The sequence below is a fragment of the Entamoeba histolytica genome, genomic scaffold (assembly GCF_000208925.1).
Source record: "Entamoeba histolytica HM-1:IMSS scf_1104750517615 genomic scaffold, whole genome shotgun sequence".
In the NCBI taxonomy this organism is placed as follows: Eukaryota; Evosea; order Mastigamoebida; family Endamoebidae; genus Entamoeba; species Entamoeba histolytica.
The window spans coordinates 14,531-32,645 of record NW_001914950.1 but is presented as its reverse complement, the minus strand read 5'-3'; the positions used below and the strand labels follow the sequence as shown (position 1 = coordinate 32,645).

General features: G+C 25.7%; 13 protein-coding genes across 13 annotated transcripts; 8 read left to right on the top strand and 5 right to left on the bottom strand.

Moving 5' to 3' along the window:
- Positions 1 to 31: 31 nt before the first annotated feature.
- EHI_086130 (uncharacterized protein) lies at positions 32 to 544 on the bottom strand (the record flags this gene model as incomplete). Its single annotated transcript, XM_647999.1, has 1 exon — positions 32 to 544. One exon carries the CDS (start codon positions 542 to 544, stop codon positions 32 to 34), a length of 513 nt encoding a protein of 170 aa, XP_653091.1.
- Positions 545 to 902: 358 nt separating this feature from the next.
- Positions 903 to 1,334, top strand: EHI_086120 (40S ribosomal protein S18, putative; the record flags this gene model as incomplete). Its single annotated transcript, XM_649589.2, has 1 exon — positions 903 to 1,334. One exon carries the CDS (start codon positions 903 to 905, stop codon positions 1,332 to 1,334), a length of 432 nt encoding a protein of 143 aa, XP_654681.1.
- Positions 1,335 to 1,941: 607 nt separating this feature from the next.
- Positions 1,942 to 2,355, top strand: EHI_086110 (high mobility group (HMG) box domain containing protein; the record flags this gene model as incomplete). Its single annotated transcript, XM_647997.1, has 1 exon — positions 1,942 to 2,355. One exon carries the CDS (start codon positions 1,942 to 1,944, stop codon positions 2,353 to 2,355), a length of 414 nt encoding a protein of 137 aa, XP_653089.1.
- Positions 2,356 to 2,499: 144 nt separating this feature from the next.
- EHI_086100 (uncharacterized protein) lies at positions 2,500 to 4,013 on the bottom strand (the record flags this gene model as incomplete). The annotated part of the gene is made up of 2 exons (XM_647996.1): positions 2,500 to 3,661; positions 3,712 to 4,013. 2 exons carry the CDS (start codon positions 4,011 to 4,013, stop codon positions 2,500 to 2,502), a joined length of 1,464 nt encoding a protein of 487 aa, XP_653088.1.
- A 224-nt stretch (positions 4,014 to 4,237) lies between these two features.
- Positions 4,238 to 5,224, top strand: EHI_086090 (uncharacterized protein; the record flags this gene model as incomplete). The annotated part of the gene is made up of 1 exon (XM_647995.1): positions 4,238 to 5,224. One exon carries the CDS (start codon positions 4,238 to 4,240, stop codon positions 5,222 to 5,224), a length of 987 nt encoding a protein of 328 aa, XP_653087.1.
- Positions 5,225 to 5,341: 117 nt separating this feature from the next.
- EHI_086080 (proteasome alpha subunit, putative) lies at positions 5,342 to 6,091 on the top strand (the record flags this gene model as incomplete). Its single annotated transcript, XM_647994.1, has 1 exon — positions 5,342 to 6,091. One exon carries the CDS (start codon positions 5,342 to 5,344, stop codon positions 6,089 to 6,091), a length of 750 nt encoding a protein of 249 aa, XP_653086.1.
- Positions 6,092 to 6,183: 92 nt separating this feature from the next.
- Positions 6,184 to 6,873, top strand: EHI_086070 (uncharacterized protein; the record flags this gene model as incomplete). The annotated part of the gene is made up of 1 exon (XM_647993.1): positions 6,184 to 6,873. The coding sequence occupies one exon, from the start codon at positions 6,184 to 6,186 to the stop codon at positions 6,871 to 6,873; it is 690 nt and encodes a 229-aa protein (XP_653085.1).
- Positions 6,874 to 7,047: 174 nt separating this feature from the next.
- Positions 7,048 to 7,416, top strand: EHI_086060 (uncharacterized protein; the record flags this gene model as incomplete). Its single annotated transcript, XM_647992.2, has 1 exon — positions 7,048 to 7,416. One exon carries the CDS (start codon positions 7,048 to 7,050, stop codon positions 7,414 to 7,416), a length of 369 nt encoding a protein of 122 aa, XP_653084.2.
- Positions 7,417 to 7,781: 365 nt separating this feature from the next.
- Positions 7,782 to 11,618, top strand: EHI_086050 (protein kinase, putative; the record flags this gene model as incomplete). The annotated part of the gene is made up of 1 exon (XM_647991.1): positions 7,782 to 11,618. One exon carries the CDS (start codon positions 7,782 to 7,784, stop codon positions 11,616 to 11,618), a length of 3,837 nt encoding a protein of 1,278 aa, XP_653083.1.
- A 92-nt stretch (positions 11,619 to 11,710) lies between these two features.
- Positions 11,711 to 12,559, bottom strand: EHI_086040 (protein phosphatase, putative; the record flags this gene model as incomplete). Its single annotated transcript, XM_647990.1, has 1 exon — positions 11,711 to 12,559. The coding sequence occupies one exon, from the start codon at positions 12,557 to 12,559 to the stop codon at positions 11,711 to 11,713; it is 849 nt and encodes a 282-aa protein (XP_653082.1).
- Positions 12,560 to 12,789: 230 nt separating this feature from the next.
- On the bottom strand, positions 12,790 to 14,679 carry EHI_086030 (uncharacterized protein; the record flags this gene model as incomplete). The annotated part of the gene is made up of 1 exon (XM_647989.1): positions 12,790 to 14,679. One exon carries the CDS (start codon positions 14,677 to 14,679, stop codon positions 12,790 to 12,792), a length of 1,890 nt encoding a protein of 629 aa, XP_653081.1.
- Positions 14,680 to 14,993: 314 nt separating this feature from the next.
- On the bottom strand, positions 14,994 to 15,572 carry EHI_086020 (uncharacterized protein; the record flags this gene model as incomplete). The annotated part of the gene is made up of 1 exon (XM_647988.1): positions 14,994 to 15,572. The coding sequence occupies one exon, from the start codon at positions 15,570 to 15,572 to the stop codon at positions 14,994 to 14,996; it is 579 nt and encodes a 192-aa protein (XP_653080.1).
- An 804-nt stretch (positions 15,573 to 16,376) lies between these two features.
- EHI_086010 (uncharacterized protein) lies at positions 16,377 to 18,071 on the top strand (the record flags this gene model as incomplete). The annotated part of the gene is made up of 1 exon (XM_647987.1): positions 16,377 to 18,071. The coding sequence occupies one exon, from the start codon at positions 16,377 to 16,379 to the stop codon at positions 18,069 to 18,071; it is 1,695 nt and encodes a 564-aa protein (XP_653079.1).
- Between the last annotated feature and the right edge of the window lie 44 nt (positions 18,072 to 18,115).

The window sequence follows — 18,115 nt, the reverse complement described above, 5'->3', positions numbered from 1 at the left end:
AAAAAACAATCAGTCAAATAGATAAATGTGATTATAAAACACCAGCTAAATCCTCTTTAGATCTAATAATAATTTTTTCTTTCTGTCTTTTTGTTGTAAATCTTCTTGGCATAAACACTTTTGGTTGATCCTCATCATTAACTTTAGGTTTAGTTTCTTTGTGCTCTTTATTCTTTTTTTCATGGTGTTTATGATGTTTTTTCTTTTCTTGAGACGAAGAGTCATCAGAAGGATGTGATGATGAATTTGACTCTTGATCTTTTTTAAGTTCAGCAATAATACCAGGAGATACTGTTTTTACTTTATTTAATACTGCTTGTAACCCATTAAATTCTAATTTCTTTGGTTCAGGTTTAACTAATCCAATTCCACATCGGTTTTCTTCAAATTCTATATCTATTCCATTTGTTGGTTTAAGGTCTCCTTCAAATCCTAATCCTTTAATCATTGATAATCCAATACTCCCTTCTTCAACCCAATGTTTTTGAACACCTCTTTGTCTTCTCTTTTTCTCAGGGAATATTTCATATATTCTTTCACTCATTTAGGGTTTTATCACTTTTTTTAAGTTTTTAGTTCTCTTTGATTTCAAACTTAATATAAATGTTTTAAAAAACAAAAATCAATGAATAAGAATAAAGAAGAAGGGTAGTAAATTATAATAAAAAAAGAACTAATACACTAAAAAGAAGAAATTTAGGGTAAGAGAAGGAACTAAATTGTGTAAGTCGCCATGGTTTGTTGAGATTATCATATTGTCTTAATTTTTAAAAATATGTTTATGTGAAATAAGTATACTTTAAATGAATTTACTTTTTTGATTAACAATTATATATTCAACTAAGAAGAATATAAGACTAATTTTTTAGGCCACCGTTACTTCAGAATCAGAATTCCAACACATGCTTCGTGTTTGCAATACCAATCTTGATGGTCGTAGAAAAGTTCCATATGCCCTCACTGGAATTAAGGGATGTGGAAGAAGATATGCTTACCTTGTTTGTAAAAGAGCTGGTATTGATGTCAACAAAAGAGCTGGTCTTATGACTCCTGCTGAAATTGAAAAGATTGTTGATATTCTCAATAATCCACTTAACTATAAAATTCCAGTTTGGTTCTTGAACAGACAAAAAGATAATAAAGATGGTAAAGATTCTCAACTTATTGCTAATGCCGTTGAAACTAGACTTAGAGAAGATATTGAAGCTCTTAAGAAAATGAGAGCCCACAGAGGTCTTAGACATTACTGGGGATTGAGAGTTAGAGGTCAACATACTAAGACCACTGGAAGAAGAGGAAGAACTGTTGGTGTTTCCAGAACTAAAGGTGCTTAATAAAAGTGGTTAATTTAAGTAAGGTGACGTTTATATTTTATTTTTCTTTGTTATGTAAAACAAATTAAGAGGAATTAGAATAAAAGAAAAAAGAAGAAAGTTTAATAAAAAGGGAGTAATAAAATTTAATAATTTTTATTTGAATGTAACTCCAAGCACAATTTTAAACCATTCTAAATTATTATTAATGAACAGTAAAACAACCAAGTGTAATATTAGAAAATAATAGACTTGAAATATAAAATATATTGAATATATTAATTTATAAAATCAATAAGAGGAATCTGAAATAAAAGAACACAATAAGAACTTATAAAAAGTGAATATATAAAAAATCAACAAGAGCACTGGTTGAAAATGTCTAAGGTACTAGAAAGTGTGATTCTAGAGAAAAGAGAATAAGCTTAATGTTTAGGGTTTTTCATTAGGAGCGAAGGATTGGAGCAACCCTTTGACATGATTTCAGAGAAAGAAAAGAGAAAAACGAACTAATAATAAAAAGAATAGAATTAGAAACTATCAAAAATAGTTGAAAAGAAGAGGAAGAGAAATGATATAAAAAGACATCTCTAATGAACTCTTATTATTAAACTGTTGTTATCCCAACATGCCTGGCACTAAGAAAGAAACTAAAAAAGAAACTTCTGAAACCAAAGATAAAGTAGAAAAGAAAATGAGTAAGAAAAAAACAAATACTAAAAAACCAAGAAGAGTTGTTAAGAAGCCAAAGACAACTAAAAAAGCTAAGAAACCATTAAGTGCTTATATTCTTTTTACTCAAGCAAAAAGAGAAGAGATTGCTGCTACTCTTAAAGATGGAGAAAAGATTAATGCTAAACTTGGTGAAGTTTGGAGGGCTATGAGTAAAGAAGAAAAGCAACCATTCTTTGATTCTTATAAAAAGAGTAAAGAAGAAATGGAAATTGCTGCTCAAGCTAAAAAGGAAAGTGCTTCAAGAGGTTTAAAAGCTGCTCGTGCTGCTGCAAAGGCAAAAAAGGAAGCAGAAGTTAAAACTGATTGAATTTAATTGGTTTTGTTTTTCATTAATTATTGTTGCTTACAATACTGAATGGATGAAATTTTATGAGAAAGTAATGGCAAAGATAAAATAAAGTAATAAAGAAACAAAATAAATAATGATAAATCAATTTAATTGTTTTTCTTTTTATTCATAAGATAAATAAATAAGTTGGTTTGGGTATGTGGTCATTATTTGTTCTATATCTTCTCTTGACACATTTGCCTTAATCCCCATTTCTTTTAAGTCAACACGTCCTGTTAAATATTTAGAAATTTTAATAAGGTGTTGTTCTATTAATGTTGGTTGTAATTTACTTTTTATTTCTTCAATGAAAGAAGGTACTATACACAGAATGTAAGTTTTAATTCGATTTAAAATTCCAAATGAAATAAGCCATGCAACAGAATCTGTAAATGCATCATATTCACCTTCAGGAATATTTTCAATTATATTATCTAATGATTTCTTTTCTTCAAAATAAGATAATAATTTACCTATATCTTTCCATGGACATTCTTCTTCATATTTATTAAATAATACAGATGGTCTTATTTCTACTGTTTGATAATTCATTTTAGATGATGCATATGATACTCCTTTTGCATTTAATAATGGAGAACGTATTTTGGACATTACATAAATATCATCTAATTGAATTGCTTCAATAATTTTTGCTTTTCCCCAATACACTAAATAACGTGCAATATGATACACAGTTTCAAGCGATATATTTGTTATCATAGAAAGGTATTGGAAACTATTCATTGGTGTTGCTGTTTGAAGAATTGTTTTAACTTGATTAATAAATTCTTTACTTCTAATATGTGTAAATTGTTCAGTTAGTAAAATAAGTTCATCACTTTCAATTAAATTATTAATCCATTCTTCTGGGTTTTTAAATAAGAACAAAGCATGATATGGTTGAAGTTGTTCTGAGAAAATATTTTCATAATTATTTAATGAAATAGGTAAAAGGTATTTACTATTTATTTTTGAGTGAGCAACACCTTTAGTTTTTAAGTCAATGAAAATATCTTGTATTGACGCAGCAAGATTAGATTTTAAAATGATTTCTGATATTAAATCTTTATATGTCAATGGTGTTTCTCTTTTAGAATTCTCTCTACAGAATTTTTCACGAACATTAAATATTTTTCTTACTTCTTTAGACACATATCTATTTCTTGTTTCTTCAAAAATTAAACTATTTGATATTGTCCTTGATGCTGTAACAAATCCATCAATAACTGCTGGAACATAAAAATCTTTTTGAAGAAAGAAAACAACATTTATTAAAGTAAATTCACTATGGAATTAATTTTTGTCTATGTTTTTATATAAAAAAATAATACAAACTTCTCTTCATCATCATCTTCTGGAAATTCTTTTAAATATCCAACTAATGTATGTCTATCAACAGAAAAAATAAATGGTCCTTCTTTCATTCTTCTTGGAACTAGTAATGATCCAAAATCAACTATAGAGGCTTCTGCTTCATGATAATATTTAATATTTCTAGGGTCTAATGCAGGTTGTTCTAAATTTCCAGCTAAAGTAAATTTATTAAATGGTTCATTTTCTGAATTATAACAAAACAAAACTCGTGATCCTTCAATACAACTTCTTACTGATACAACAATACTTCTTAATATTTTCATTAAACGTTATATTAAGTTTTCTTTTTATTAAGTTTTTTTTTTAATTATTTTTTGGTTTTTATTTTCGTTATTCATGAGATTTTTTTTATGAAAACAAAGAAGTAATGGATTGTAAGATAGAATTGATGATTGTTTTTGAACAACAAAGAATAAAAAGAACAGAAGAAATAATAGACTTATTATTTTAACAAGTAATATTAAAGCAATGAAAAGATATATGTTAAATGAAAAAAAAAGAAGAAGAACTTGAAAGTCAAATAAAAGTAGTTTATATGAATTATCTTCAAATACAATATCCTTATTGTATATATGAGCCAAGAGGAGTATATAGTATTATAGACACAACTAAAGATATTATTGATACAATAAAATTACCAAAGACATGGAAAAGATATTTGCCTGTACTTTTTGGAGTATTTTGGATGGCGTTGTGTGGGTATTGGAATTCAGTATTTCAAGTTCTTGCACAAGAAAGATATACACAATGGTTAATGATGCATCCTGAAGTACCAAGACGTCTTGTATTACCAGATTTCTTTTTTAAAGTATTACCATATTTTAAACAGTCATGGGTTTGTGATATTTATATAGGAATTTTTGTTATTTTTACTAATATTCGCTTTCTATTAACACCATATCGATCATGTGTTATAAGAAGATATTTTTTCTTACAAGGAACAATATTCCTTATTAGATCATTCTCAATATTTTTTACAATTATGCCAGACCCTTCTTTAAGTACAAGTAATGTTAAATATAATCCGTTTATTGAAGGATTTTTAATTATGTTTGGAATTCATAAAACATCATACGACTGTATGTTTAGTGGACATACAGCAAATATTGTACTTTGTGCATGTATGTGGTATCAATATTCAGACTCTGCTCCAATATTTAAATTAGATTGTTTAAATTCTTGGCCAATTAATTCTCCAACAGGATATCCATTACGTTTTACAATCACAAAAGCTATTGGATGGATTGTTTGTATTGGAGGGATTTTATTATTTTGTGTAACGCATCTTCATTATTTTGTTGACATTTACATTGGATGTATTGTCGCATTCCTTTTATTCAAACTTTATCATAATTACATATTAACTATATATACAAGAAACAATATTTTTAATGCTTTTTTACGTTGGTTTGAGCAAGATGCACCAGATATTCCTAGAGAAGTTCTTCCAATTTATAATTCTCATTTTGAATAATTCACTATATTTGTGTTATATATGCCATAAGTTAAATAAAAAAAAAAGAAATTTAAAAACTTCAAAAGAAGAAAGAAAATAAAAAAAGAAAAAATGAACTTAAATTGATAAATTAAGATGTTCCGTAATCAATATGATTCTGATAATATTACATGGAGTCCTCAAGGAAGGTTATTCCAAATTGAATATGCAACAGAAGCTGTTAAACAAGGTTCTGCTGTTGTTGGTGTCAAATCAAAAACACATGCTGTTGTTGCAACATTTAATAGACAAACTGATGAGTTAGGTGCATACCAAAAGAAAATATTTGAAATTGATGACCATATTGGAGTTGCAATTAGTGGATTTTGTGCTGATGCACGAGTAATTACAAGTCAAATGAGAAGTGAGTGTATTGATTATTCGTATGTATATGGAACACCACATCCAGTAGAAAAACTTGTTAAACACGTTTCTGATAATGCACAAGTTAATACTCAAAAGTATGGATTAAGACCATATGGAGTTGGTTTATTGGTTATAGGATATGACACTAAACCTCGATTATTTGAAACATCACCAAGTGGGCTTTATTATAGTTATAAAGCACAAGCTATTGGAGCACGATCACAATCATGCAGAACATATCTTGAAAAACATTTTGAATCATTTAAAGAGTTAGATGAAGAACAATTAATCAAACAAGCTATTTTAGCATTAAGAGAATCATTAACAACTACTAATGATAAACTTTCTGTTTTAAATTGTAGTGTAGCAATTGTTGGAAAAGATACTCCATTTAGATTTATTACAGACAAAGAACTTCAAAACCAATTAGATAATTTAGATACTCAACAAATGGAAATGGTACAAGCTGAAGTTGATTAAATTAATAATTTTCCATCCATTTTGTTATTCTTTCAATAAAACTAAAAAAAAATAAAAAAGAAAAGGTTCTAATAATTAAAAAATTAACAAAAATGAATGAAATCAATAGTTATGAAGATGTTCAACAATATATTCACCAAATAAAACAACAAGAGTGTTATAATGAACAAGAACCTCAAGAAAAAATGGAAATTAAAGAGGAAGAAATGGAAATAGATCAAAGTAACATTGAAAATGAAAGTGAAAAAATATTACAAGAAATGCAAGAGATTAAAGAGAATAAAAGAAGTGTTAAAGAACTTTGTGAATTATTGCAAAAAAGTGAAATGAAAAAAATTACAGAAGAATGGAGTAACGAAGGAATAAGACTACATGAAATGTTAAATGAAGCTATTAAAGAAGAAATGAAAACTGCTTTAATTTGGTGGAATAATCATTCAGATGAAGAAAGAAGAGCTGTGCTTATGCTTTCTGTTCATGCACTATTAGATGATGGAATGGAAACAGGAGAATCATTGTTGCTTGCAGATGTATTTCCAGATATAAATTATTTATCAGAACATCCCCAAACAGTAATGAAATTTATAAGTAATATTAGTAAAAATCCACGGTATTGTAATAGTGAAATATTTAATTTTGAAGAATTAAAAGAAATATTTGAAAAAGAAGTTGGTAGTGTAATGGCATTATCATGCATTACAACGATGCTTGATGCAAGGGTATGTATTGCATGTAAATTATGCATTAATATATTAATAATTACTAATCAGATTGATTATTGATTAATAAAATTTAAAATCATTGTTGTTAATTCAAGAAAGAAAGTCATTAATTGAATTGAGACGAATAATATAAAAGTTTTCCTTTTTTTGAGTAATCACTGAAAAAATCATTTAATTGTAATGTGGCTATTACCAATATGTTTATTGTTTTGTTATGTTAATGGTTATTATTGTATGAAATCAATACAAGGTGAAAAAAGAGGGGTAGTGTCATATAAATTATATAAAGTTAATAATATTACTACTTCTATTTATGTTAATTTATGTGGACCAATAGAAAATCATCCAACAAGTAGTGTATTAATGGTTGGAAGAAAAGAAATTGAACTAAATGATCTTTTTAGTGAGGTGATTAGTTATAATAATACTCAGATAATGTTATCTTATACCTTAAAAGATTCAATTCCAGATTGTGAGACATATCATTTGCAAGTAAATTACCAATGTAATAATACTTTAACAGGACCACTTATTGCAAATGTAGATTATGATATAAATGATCCATTTTTCTGTTCTAATATAATGTTTGTTTATAACATATAAAATCAATGTAAAAATGAAAGGGAATTAATTGAATAGAATAATATATACTCCTGACATTTGTCAGTTGATAAAAAATAAAAGGAAATAAACTATTACTTATTTATTTTTTCTTTTGTTATTTTTAAGAATTTAATTTTTGTCACAAAAAGATAATAATACCTTTTCTTTTCTATTTATTTTTCCTATCCATTTGATAAATGAAAAAAAAAGAATAGAAATGATTTATTCTACTAAAAAAATGTGATTTTTTATATATCATTTTTCAAACGAGATTTTTTTTCGGTGTTTTGATGTGTTGTTTTTATTTGTAATTATTGATGGAAAGCAAAAAAATTTTAAAACTCTTCATAAAGATAGATTGTTGTATGATATTAATAGTAACACTCTTACTCTTTATTTACTCTATTACTAATGCACAAATAACTGTTAATTTTGATGAAATTGACCAAAAAGGTGTTTGTGGTAATGGAAAAAGACATCGTTTTGAAGAAGAGTGTGATTCTGTAGAACATTGTACTGCTAATTGTAGGTGTGAACTTAATTATTATGCGCCACCAGCAGAAGAAGGTTGTATTGAAAATTGTACTAACGTATGTTTACCACTTTGTGAAATACAAGGATGTATTTCTGGATGTAGATTTCCTGATGATTGTTCATTATGTGATATAACAAAAGGATACAGAGATGATTGTACTGGTTGTCTTGAAGGTTATTCTCCACGAGGTTTTCTTAAATGTTCCAAAGATCCTGATATTATTTATACTCCAGAAACATTTCTTCAAAAACATTCTTTTATATATGAATTAAAAACTAGTCAATATATTATTAATCCAGATGATGTTGAACCAACATTTTCTGCTTGTACAACATATTTAGATCCATCTGCAAAGTCATTTCCAGGTGTATGGTTTAAATTTACATCAACAAAAAATGGATATTATTCAATATCAACTGACAATGACTATTCTTGGAGCGAACTTAACTTTCTTTCTAAACAAAAAGTTTGGATTGGTACTGATACTGCGTTGATTCTTCAAGATAGTAAAGGTGTATGTATTCATAAAAATGATGATGTGATAGATTATGTGTCATCTTCTCGTATTTCATTCTATGCTGAAGCTGATAAAGATTATTATTTATTGGTCCATGGGTATTATGGATCACCACTTGATACTTTTACTCTTATAGTAAAAGAAATAGTTCATCCATGTGTAGCGTTTCCATATAATATTCAATGGAATGATATTATTAACACAAATGGTTTTTCATTAACTACTAAAGAAGCAACTGGTTCATTAACAAAAAATCCTTGTACTGCTGAGACTAGAAATGGGAATTGGTTTAGTCTTGATGGAACAGATCATTCAATTCTTATATCAGGAACACCAATGGTTTTACATGTTATTTCAGTTCCAATAATAGAGAATTCTTGTATTTCAGATAATGCAAAATGTGAGGCTATAGTATCAACAACAAAGAAAGGCAATGCCATCATTTTAAAATTAAATCCTGAAAAACGATATTTTTTCTTCTTTACATTCCATGATGATAATTTATTGATTAATTTTAATATCAAAATAGTATGTAGTCAGTGCAAAGGATTTTGTAGTTTAACACATGGAGGATGTCTTTGTAATGGAGTTTCATGTGAAACATGTGGGAATAATATATTAGATGAAAATGAAGAATGTGACATTTCATTTAAAGATAGTAAAGGTTGTAATAATGTTACTTGTACTTGTGATGTTGGATTTAAAGCTCAGGATGGGATTTGTATTCCTGTTTTATGTGGAAATGGTCAAATTGATCAAGGAGAAGAATGTGATGGAGGAAATGGATGTAAAGATTGTTTATGTTCTCCTCAATACTTACCATATTCTATTCCACGATTGTCATGCTTAGATAATAGGTGTGGTAATGGGATAATTGATGAAACGGAAGAATGTGATGGAGGAGATGGTTGTTTTGAATGTGAATGTCAAAGTAAATGGTATAAACGAGGAACGTCAACTCATTGTAAAAGATTATCAAAATGGATGTATATTGGATTAGCTATAGGATGTTTTTTTGTTACTGATATTGTTTTATATTTATTAGTATTATTCTTCTCTTGGATTTGTGAAAGAAAATTGGATAAAGTTATTTTAGCAGAACGTGAGACAGTTGATAGACTATTACCATTTTTTGAAACAAGTATTATTCCTTTTGATCCAAGTGATGCTAAAAAGATTGATCTTACTATACCAAATGCACTATTTGAATTAAGCGAAACATCTATTAAATTAGATGAAAATGAAGACAATTATATTGAAGTTGGTAAAATGGTAGAGACTTCTTTCTTATTAACAAATAAAGCACCTAAAACTCTTCATTTTACTTGTCATGGAGTTGACACATACAAGTATTCAATTAGATTCCAACCAGTTACACAATCAGTTAGGCCAGGTCAAAGTATAAAGATTAATGTATTAGTTTGTGCTAAATGTACTACTAAAGTTGATGATAATATTTATATTACATTTAGATATGGTAAATTACATGCTATTTTAATGGATTTGAATCAAAAAGAACAGTCTGGAATTTCTAAAGAGTCATCATCTCATGAAGATAGATCAACTTCATCATCAAGAAAGAAAGCAGACTCTATTTATCAAGATGAAACTAGTAGTTTAAATTCAAGAGGTTCTAAAGCACTAAGTAATACAAAGAAAAATAAAACTAAAATGAGTAAGTATTATTGTTCATTAAAATTAAAGTTTGAATCATCTTTAAGCACAAAATTGGATCTTGATGAATTGAACCTTATTCATCCAGCCATCGGAGAAGGAACATATGGTATTGTTTATAAAGCAGAGTGGAGAAAAGTAGATGTTGCAGTCAAAATTATGAAAACTGATATTGTTGATTATAATAGATTATTACCTCACTTTATTCAAGAAGCAAATATTATGGAAAGTATTAGAAGTCAGTTTATAATTAATTTTATTGGAAGTGTTATCACTCCAGATAAACTTTGTTTAGTTACTGAATTTTGTGAATATGGATCATTAAGATCATTTATGAAGAACACAGCAAATGAAATGTCATTAGACTTCAAGTTAAGGTGTATGTATGATATTGCACATGGCATGTTCTATCTGCACCAAAATGATATTATTCATAGAGACTTAAAACCAGATAATGTATTAATTTACTCAACAAATGTCTCTGATTCTGTATGTGCTAAAGTTACTGACTTTGGTACTTCTGGTGTTTATGCTAGTTCATCCGATAAATTAAATATTAAAGACATTGGAACACCAATGTACATGGCACCAGAAATTCATCAGAGTAACCAAATTACGTTCAAATCTGATGTATTTTCTTTTGCCATTTGTATGTTAGAAGTATATTTAAGAAAAAGTCCATATCCTCGAGAATCATTCCCAGATACTGAGTCTATTCTAAAATTTATTTGTGCCAATAAGAGATTAAATATTTCTGACGACTGTCCTGTGAAGAAGTTAATAACCGCATGTTGGAATCAAATACCAGATGACCGACCTGATTTTAGAGAAATTTCTTTGGAATTGAAGATAATTACAGGAATGGATGTCTCTAAAAATGCTAAACTGGAAAGAATGTCTACTTTAAATCATATTAACACAACTCAATCAAAACCCAATTTAAGTAATGACAAATCTAAGTTAAGACGTTCTATAATTCCTTCAAGAATGAAAACTTCATCTCCTTCTGGAGGAATGGTATTATCCTCAAATAAAACCCAAAGGAGTGGAACGTTGACTAATCGTTGTCGTACAAACGATAGCCCTCGTTCTAGTAGTCATACACCAACACTTCGGAAACGCCAATCATTTATAGGTGCAGAAGTTGAAGAAATATTCTCAGAATCAAAATCCACCAAAAAACCAACCAATGATAGTCAACAAATATCACCAATATTGAAAACACAACAAATAAAATCTCCAAAAACATTATTAACAACAGAAGAAAAAACTGAACAGACATCTTCTCAAAGTAATAATTCAAGTACAAAATATAAAAAAACAAATAATCAAATAGACTTAAATAGCCTAAGCCAAACAAGTTCTAATTCTATTAAAACAGGTAGTACAACTACTCAATCAATAACAAGTGTCTCAAATTCATTATCTGATATCTCCTCATTTACATCAAATTCCACAAACGAAGAAATGAAATAAAAAAAATAAGTTAGTTATTAAATACCAAAAGCTACAAGAATTTATCATTAAAAAAAGAAATCGAAAAAATATAATTTATTATTAAGAAAATGTTATTTCCATTTAAAGAAGACGACAATAACAGTATGATTATCCATTGATCCTCTTTTTAAAGATTCAGCAATCATTTCAGTAGCTACAGCATCAAAATCTTTTTTCTTATGTTTTTCAATTGATTCATAAGTAAGAGTAATAAGTTCTTCATAATTCATTTTCTCATATAATCCATCACAAGTTAAAATAAGGAATGGATTATGTTTTCCAATTGGTGTCATTTGAAGAGCAGGAATTGGTGAAACAAAATCTTTCATTGATTTGTTATATGGATATTTAAATTCTATATCTCCAAATGATCTTGAAATAGCAAGAATTCCATTAATTCTTCCACAAACAACTTGTCCACCTGCTTCTTCAATTCGTTTTTTTTCTCCTTCATCAGTTGGATTATGTTTTGTTGATAATGGAACAGGTTTACATCCTTTTTCTTTTGGTTTAGTAATTCCAAGAACTGCTTCAGCATCTCCAAGATTAGCTGTATATAATCGTTTTCCAACTAAAAGAACAACACATGCAGTACATCCATTAGTCCAATGATCAGCTTCTGAACGTTTAAGAACTTCTTGATCAGTTTTTAAAAATGCATTATATAATGCTTTTTCATAATTACCAGCTTTAAATTCTGTTTCATTAACAAGAATTTGTGCAAAAACTTCTTCAGCAACTTTAGCAGCTTCTTTACCTCCATGCCCATCAAATACAGCAAATAATGCCATTTGATCTTCTTTAATTTTAAACATTTTATTTAAATCAGGAATAATTAAATGAGCATCTTCCATTTGTGGACGAGGACCACATTCTTCATGAAATCCTATTTCCATTTTTGCTAATTTACCTTTGTCCATTACTAATTATTAATTGTAAAATATTTAAAGTTCGAATTTACAGTTTGTTTTATTTTTCCTTTGAAGAATATGAACTATTTATATTGAAAGTTGCAGAATGTAATTTCATTAAAATACTTTTAAAATGTTTTTAAAAATTTTATAATTTAAAAATGAAAAAGAATATTATAATAGAGAAAAGAATAATAAAATATGTTAGTTAAACATAAAAAAAACTTGAATTTTTTTAGTTATTTCTTTGGTGCAGCATCAAGTAATCCCTTTTTTTCATTTCTTAAAGTAGTTAAACGAGCTTCTAATGATTGATATTTTAATTTATCCAATTGACTTTCAACTTTAGGGAATGAATTTAATTGAAGTTCAACGTCTTTAATTTCTTTATCAACAGCAATTAATTTAAATTGTCTTTCTTTTTCTGCTTGTTCAATTTGTTCTTTCTTTAATTTTAATTTAGCAGCAACTTTTTTAGCACTTTTTTGTAAAGTTTTTAATTCGATAGTTTTTTCTTTAATCATTTCACCAAAATCTAAAATTTTTTTTCTCATTTGTTTATTTTCAAAATCCATTTTTTGGTCTTTTTGAGTAATATCATTAACAATAGAACTAATTTTATTAACTTGTTCTTGTTGAAGTTGTCTAATTTCAAATATTACAGAATCTAATTCACGTTTAACAACATCAATTTTTGAATGAATTTGAGCATAAGCTTTAATGATATATTTTTTTTCTTGTTTACTAACAACACCTCTTCCAGAAATTTTTCTTTTTTCAGCCAATCCTTCAAGTTCAATTAATTTTCTTCTTAAATAAGATTTTTCTCTAAACAAATTTTCTTTTTCATTTCTTATTCTATTCTGTTTTTGACGAATAAATCTATCTAATCTTTTCTCGAATTTAATAACTTCATCAGTACATTCATGGTATTCATTTAATTTTAATGAAATAGTTTTATTTAATGTTTCTTTTTGAATATCATCAATAGTTTTTTTAATTGAAGATCTAAGACCTCTTATTTCTCTTGCAATACTTTGACATTTTTCTTGTGAAAATATAATTCTTTTTCTAAGTTGTTCATTAAATTTAATTTCATTTTCTTTTTGAAAAGAAATCATTTTATCTTTTAATTCTGTTTGTTTTTCACTTATAATTTTTTTTATATTCATAATTTTTTTATGAATTTTTAATACTCTTCTTTGTCTTTTATCAATTTCTTTAACTAAATCATTAATTCTTTCTTCATTAATAACTGTTTCCTTTTTTTCATGTTTTAATTCATTTTTTAATTGTTTTAATATTTTCTTTTCTTTTTTAAATTCACTTTGTTTTTTTAAAAGTTTACTTTTATATTTTTTAAGTAATGAATGAATAGTAATTCTAGTAGTTTCTATTTCTTTATTTTCAATAGGAATAAAGTCATGAAGTTTTTCAATTAAAAACAACTTTTTATTTTCACATTGTTTATAAGCATTTTTAACTTCTTGAATTAATTTAACTTTTTCATTAACTTCTTTTGAATTAGTATTATTAAGAATATTTTGAGTTAATTGATTGATAGTATCATTCATTTCTTTTTGGTCATTCATTTGTTTTTGATATTTATCCCAAAGAGTTATATAATTATTTTTTTTAGTATTTAAATTATCTACGAGAGTACTATATTTTTTACTAACTGCAGTAATTCTTTTTTGAAGATAATCAATATATTCTATTGTATTTCTTTTTTTTAATTTTAATAATCTTTCTTTTATTTTTAATTTCTTTTCTTGAAGTTTACTTAAAGCAATTGTTTTTCTTGTTTGTTTTAAACGAACATTTAAATATTTTAATGTTTCTTTATTATTCCCTGATTTGTTTTTTCTAAAAACTAATTGTGAAAATGTTTTTTCATTTGATTTTCTTTTTGCTTCACTAATATCTAATTTTTCTAATACTTTCTTTAGTTGTTTTTTGATTTTTGTTAACTTTTTTTCTTGTTTTTCAATTCCTTCTTGGACATTTTGTACTTTTTTTCTATATAAAGAACTCATTTCATCAAGTTCATTTTGAATGGTATTCGTTGCATTCATTGGAATACTTGCAAATACAAAACTTAAAAATAATACTATTAACAGTATCTTCATTGATATTATAACCTTTTTTCAGTTCTTTTTTATTTTTTTCTTTTATTTTTTATTTTTTAATGTTGATTTTTAGAAATTTTATTGTTTAAATTTGATTTATTCTTTTTTTTTTTAGAATAATATTCTTTTTATTAACATATATTTTAAATAATTATTCTCTATTTTACTCCAACTCTTCTTAATATTCAAATGAAAATTTTTATTAAAAGAAAGAAGAATAAAAAAGTATTTAGAATAAAAAAAATATGTTAAAAGTATTAATTTGAGTAATTGATTAGTTTGAATTTAAATAAATTAAAAAATAAACAAATGAATTATAACATAGATGATAAAATAGGATCATTTTTATTAATTAAAAATGACTTTTCTTTTAAAGTTTGTTGAGATAAATAATTACTAAGACTTATTCCTTTTTTAGTAATATCTTCTTTATTAAGAAGACAGATACCATCTTTAAAAATTTGTAAAACAGTTTGCATTTTTTTAGAATTGTTTTTTCCTGATGAATAAGATGAATTAAAGAAATAACCTTCATTCTCTAAAAGGTCAATTAAAAAATGATGATTTTCAATTGATTTGTTTGTAATAAATCTACGATATGCAGTTTCATGTACTACACCATTATAAATATCTATTTCCATAAGCGCTTTACAACGCTTATTTATAATCTCTAATACATCAATTTGGGTTTTTCCTATTGATACTTGTATTACTTTAACAACTTGTCTTGTTATTACTGATTTTTTTGTTGCTCTTTCTACAACAATATCATATTTTTTATTTAATAATGCTATTAATACAGCTTGTTGATATGCTAAATAATCTCTTATTGTTTGATATCGTTCAGCCAAACGTTGTGAATCAGAGACTTTGTGAAGTGGTTCTGAAGACATCAATCTTTTTTATTAGTTCAATCACTTAAATCTCATAAATATTCTTCAAATAAAACTACAATCATAGTGTGTTTAACAGTCGTTCTATTTACTTATTACATGGAATATTCTTCCTACATAATCTGATTTGGCGCCAAATAGTTATGTGTCATCAAAAAAAAAAAAATAGAGGATGAAGGGAGTTATTTTTACTAATTGAATAAACGGTTTTGAAATTATTTATTTTTGTCTGATTCTCTCAAGTAAAAATTATTAAAAATGTTCAGTAGTTCTATTTTTAGTCTCGATTTTTCATGAATAATGTTCATCTATAAAAATAATATTCCTTAAATAATGTTATTAAATGTTATTTTTTTTTTTAGCCAGATACTTATTTTTGTTTTTGGATTATAACTTCTTTAAGGAATTGATAATTTACTCTTATCCAATATCATATAATTCTTTATTGTTGTTGACATTATCATTATTTAATGATAGAGATTGTGCGAAATGATGTATAATAAAATGGATATAAGATAATCCAAATACACAATGTCAAATTCTATGAGAAAGGTTAAAACATTTAAGAAGAGGAATAATTTATAAGTCATGTTATTAAAACTAATTTTTTTTATCGTTTTTTAATTCATCATCGAAAAAAAACACTTTTTTCAATGGAGTGTCAGTAAAAAGAAACTTCTAAAAAAAAAAACAAGAATAGAATAAAAATAGAAAGAAAAAGAAAATTTAAAATGACTGGATATTTTCAAAACTTTTAACCCACCTTTTTATAAATAAAAAAAAACAACATCTTTATTTATTTAAATGAAATCATCTACACCAGCTGATATTCAACCAGCTTTAAAAAAAAGAAGTAAAAGAGTAAATATTACAAAATCATTAAGTAAAGTTTTAGATGTATTTGAAAAATCAGCAAATAGTTTGCTAGATAGAAATTCAGAAGGATTAACGTCAAATCAAATAGTATTTAAAGTAGTTGATTTAACAGCTGATTCATTTGAATATGCTAAATTATTACAATTATTTAGTGAAAATGATTTTGTATTAATAAGAAATGAAAATGAAGTATTTTCACCTGATATTAGAATGACAGTTTGGAGAATGGAAAAAAATAGAAAAATTATTTTTGAAAGTCTTGCAAGAAAAATTAAAGAAACTAATGAACAACCAAAAAAACTTCAATTTCTTACATTTGAGCGAACTAAAACATTACCTATTGAATGTGAAATATTTGTTTCTCATGTTGTTTCAAATATTGATGAAATTTTTTCATTTGAAGGTGATCCAATTTTTGATGATGATGGTTATATTATTCAAATTACTACTGAAAAGTTCTTTCAGCAATTATTTGATCCATATGCTTCAACAGAATTTATTCAAATATTTGCATTTACTGGAAATCTTCTCTGTCAATCAACATATATTGTTAATCAATTTAAATATATTCATAATGAATATTCAAATCAATTAAAAAATGAAGAAAAATATCCTAAAACATATTTAGAAAATGTTCAAAATAGAATTGAAAGTGTGATAGAAATATTTTTAAAATATCAAATATTTCTTTTATCTAATGAACAAAAAATAGAAATAAATCAAATGTTTACTTCACCTATTTATTCTTCACAATTTATTACAAATATAAAAGAAATATTATCAAATAAAACTTCTGGATTTAAAAATCCAATTTCTACAAAATCTTTATTTAAGAAAGTTGAAAAAAAACAAACAAGAAGAAAGAAAGCACTTTCTATTTCTTCTCATCCTCCTTCAGAAACACCTAAAGAAGAAAGTCGTCCTAAATTAACTAGAACCAAATCAGGTGATCCACTAAATATTTTTGAAAGTGAAAATGCTAAAATTGGTTTTATTAGTATTGATAGTTTTATGAATATTGATTATAAAATTATTGCTGAACAACTTGTTGTTTATGATGTTAATGAATTTAAAAAAATTCCATTAATTGATTTAATAAATAGTGATGGTTCTGAATATTTTCAAAATTATATTAAAGCACTTAATAAATTAGAAGATTTCTTTATTAAAATTATGACTACTACTGAAGCTTTTAAATATTTTATTAAAGTTGCACAATGTTGTATTGATTTATATGATTTAAATATGGGACATCTTATTTTTTCAGTTATTGTAAAACAGTCAATTTCATGTAAAGAACAATTTGATGGATTAAAAAAAGGAAAAAAATTAATGTATAGTAAAATTTATGATTTATTTTCAATACAAAGAAATCTTTGTAGGTACAGAAATGCAATGAAAAAAATTCCTTTAGAATCTCCTAGAGTTCCTATTATTTCTATTTTTTTAAAAGATGTTATTTCATTTAAAGAAATGGAATCATTTTTAAATGGTAATATAAATTATATAAAATTTAGAGCATTAACAGAGACTATTGAAGCAATGGCTATTTCACAACATATTCCATATATTATTCCACCAATGAATATTATTCAAAATTTTCTACATTCACAAATGGTGTAAAATATACTTTTTTTTTAAAAAAAAATATCAAATTGTTATTTGTT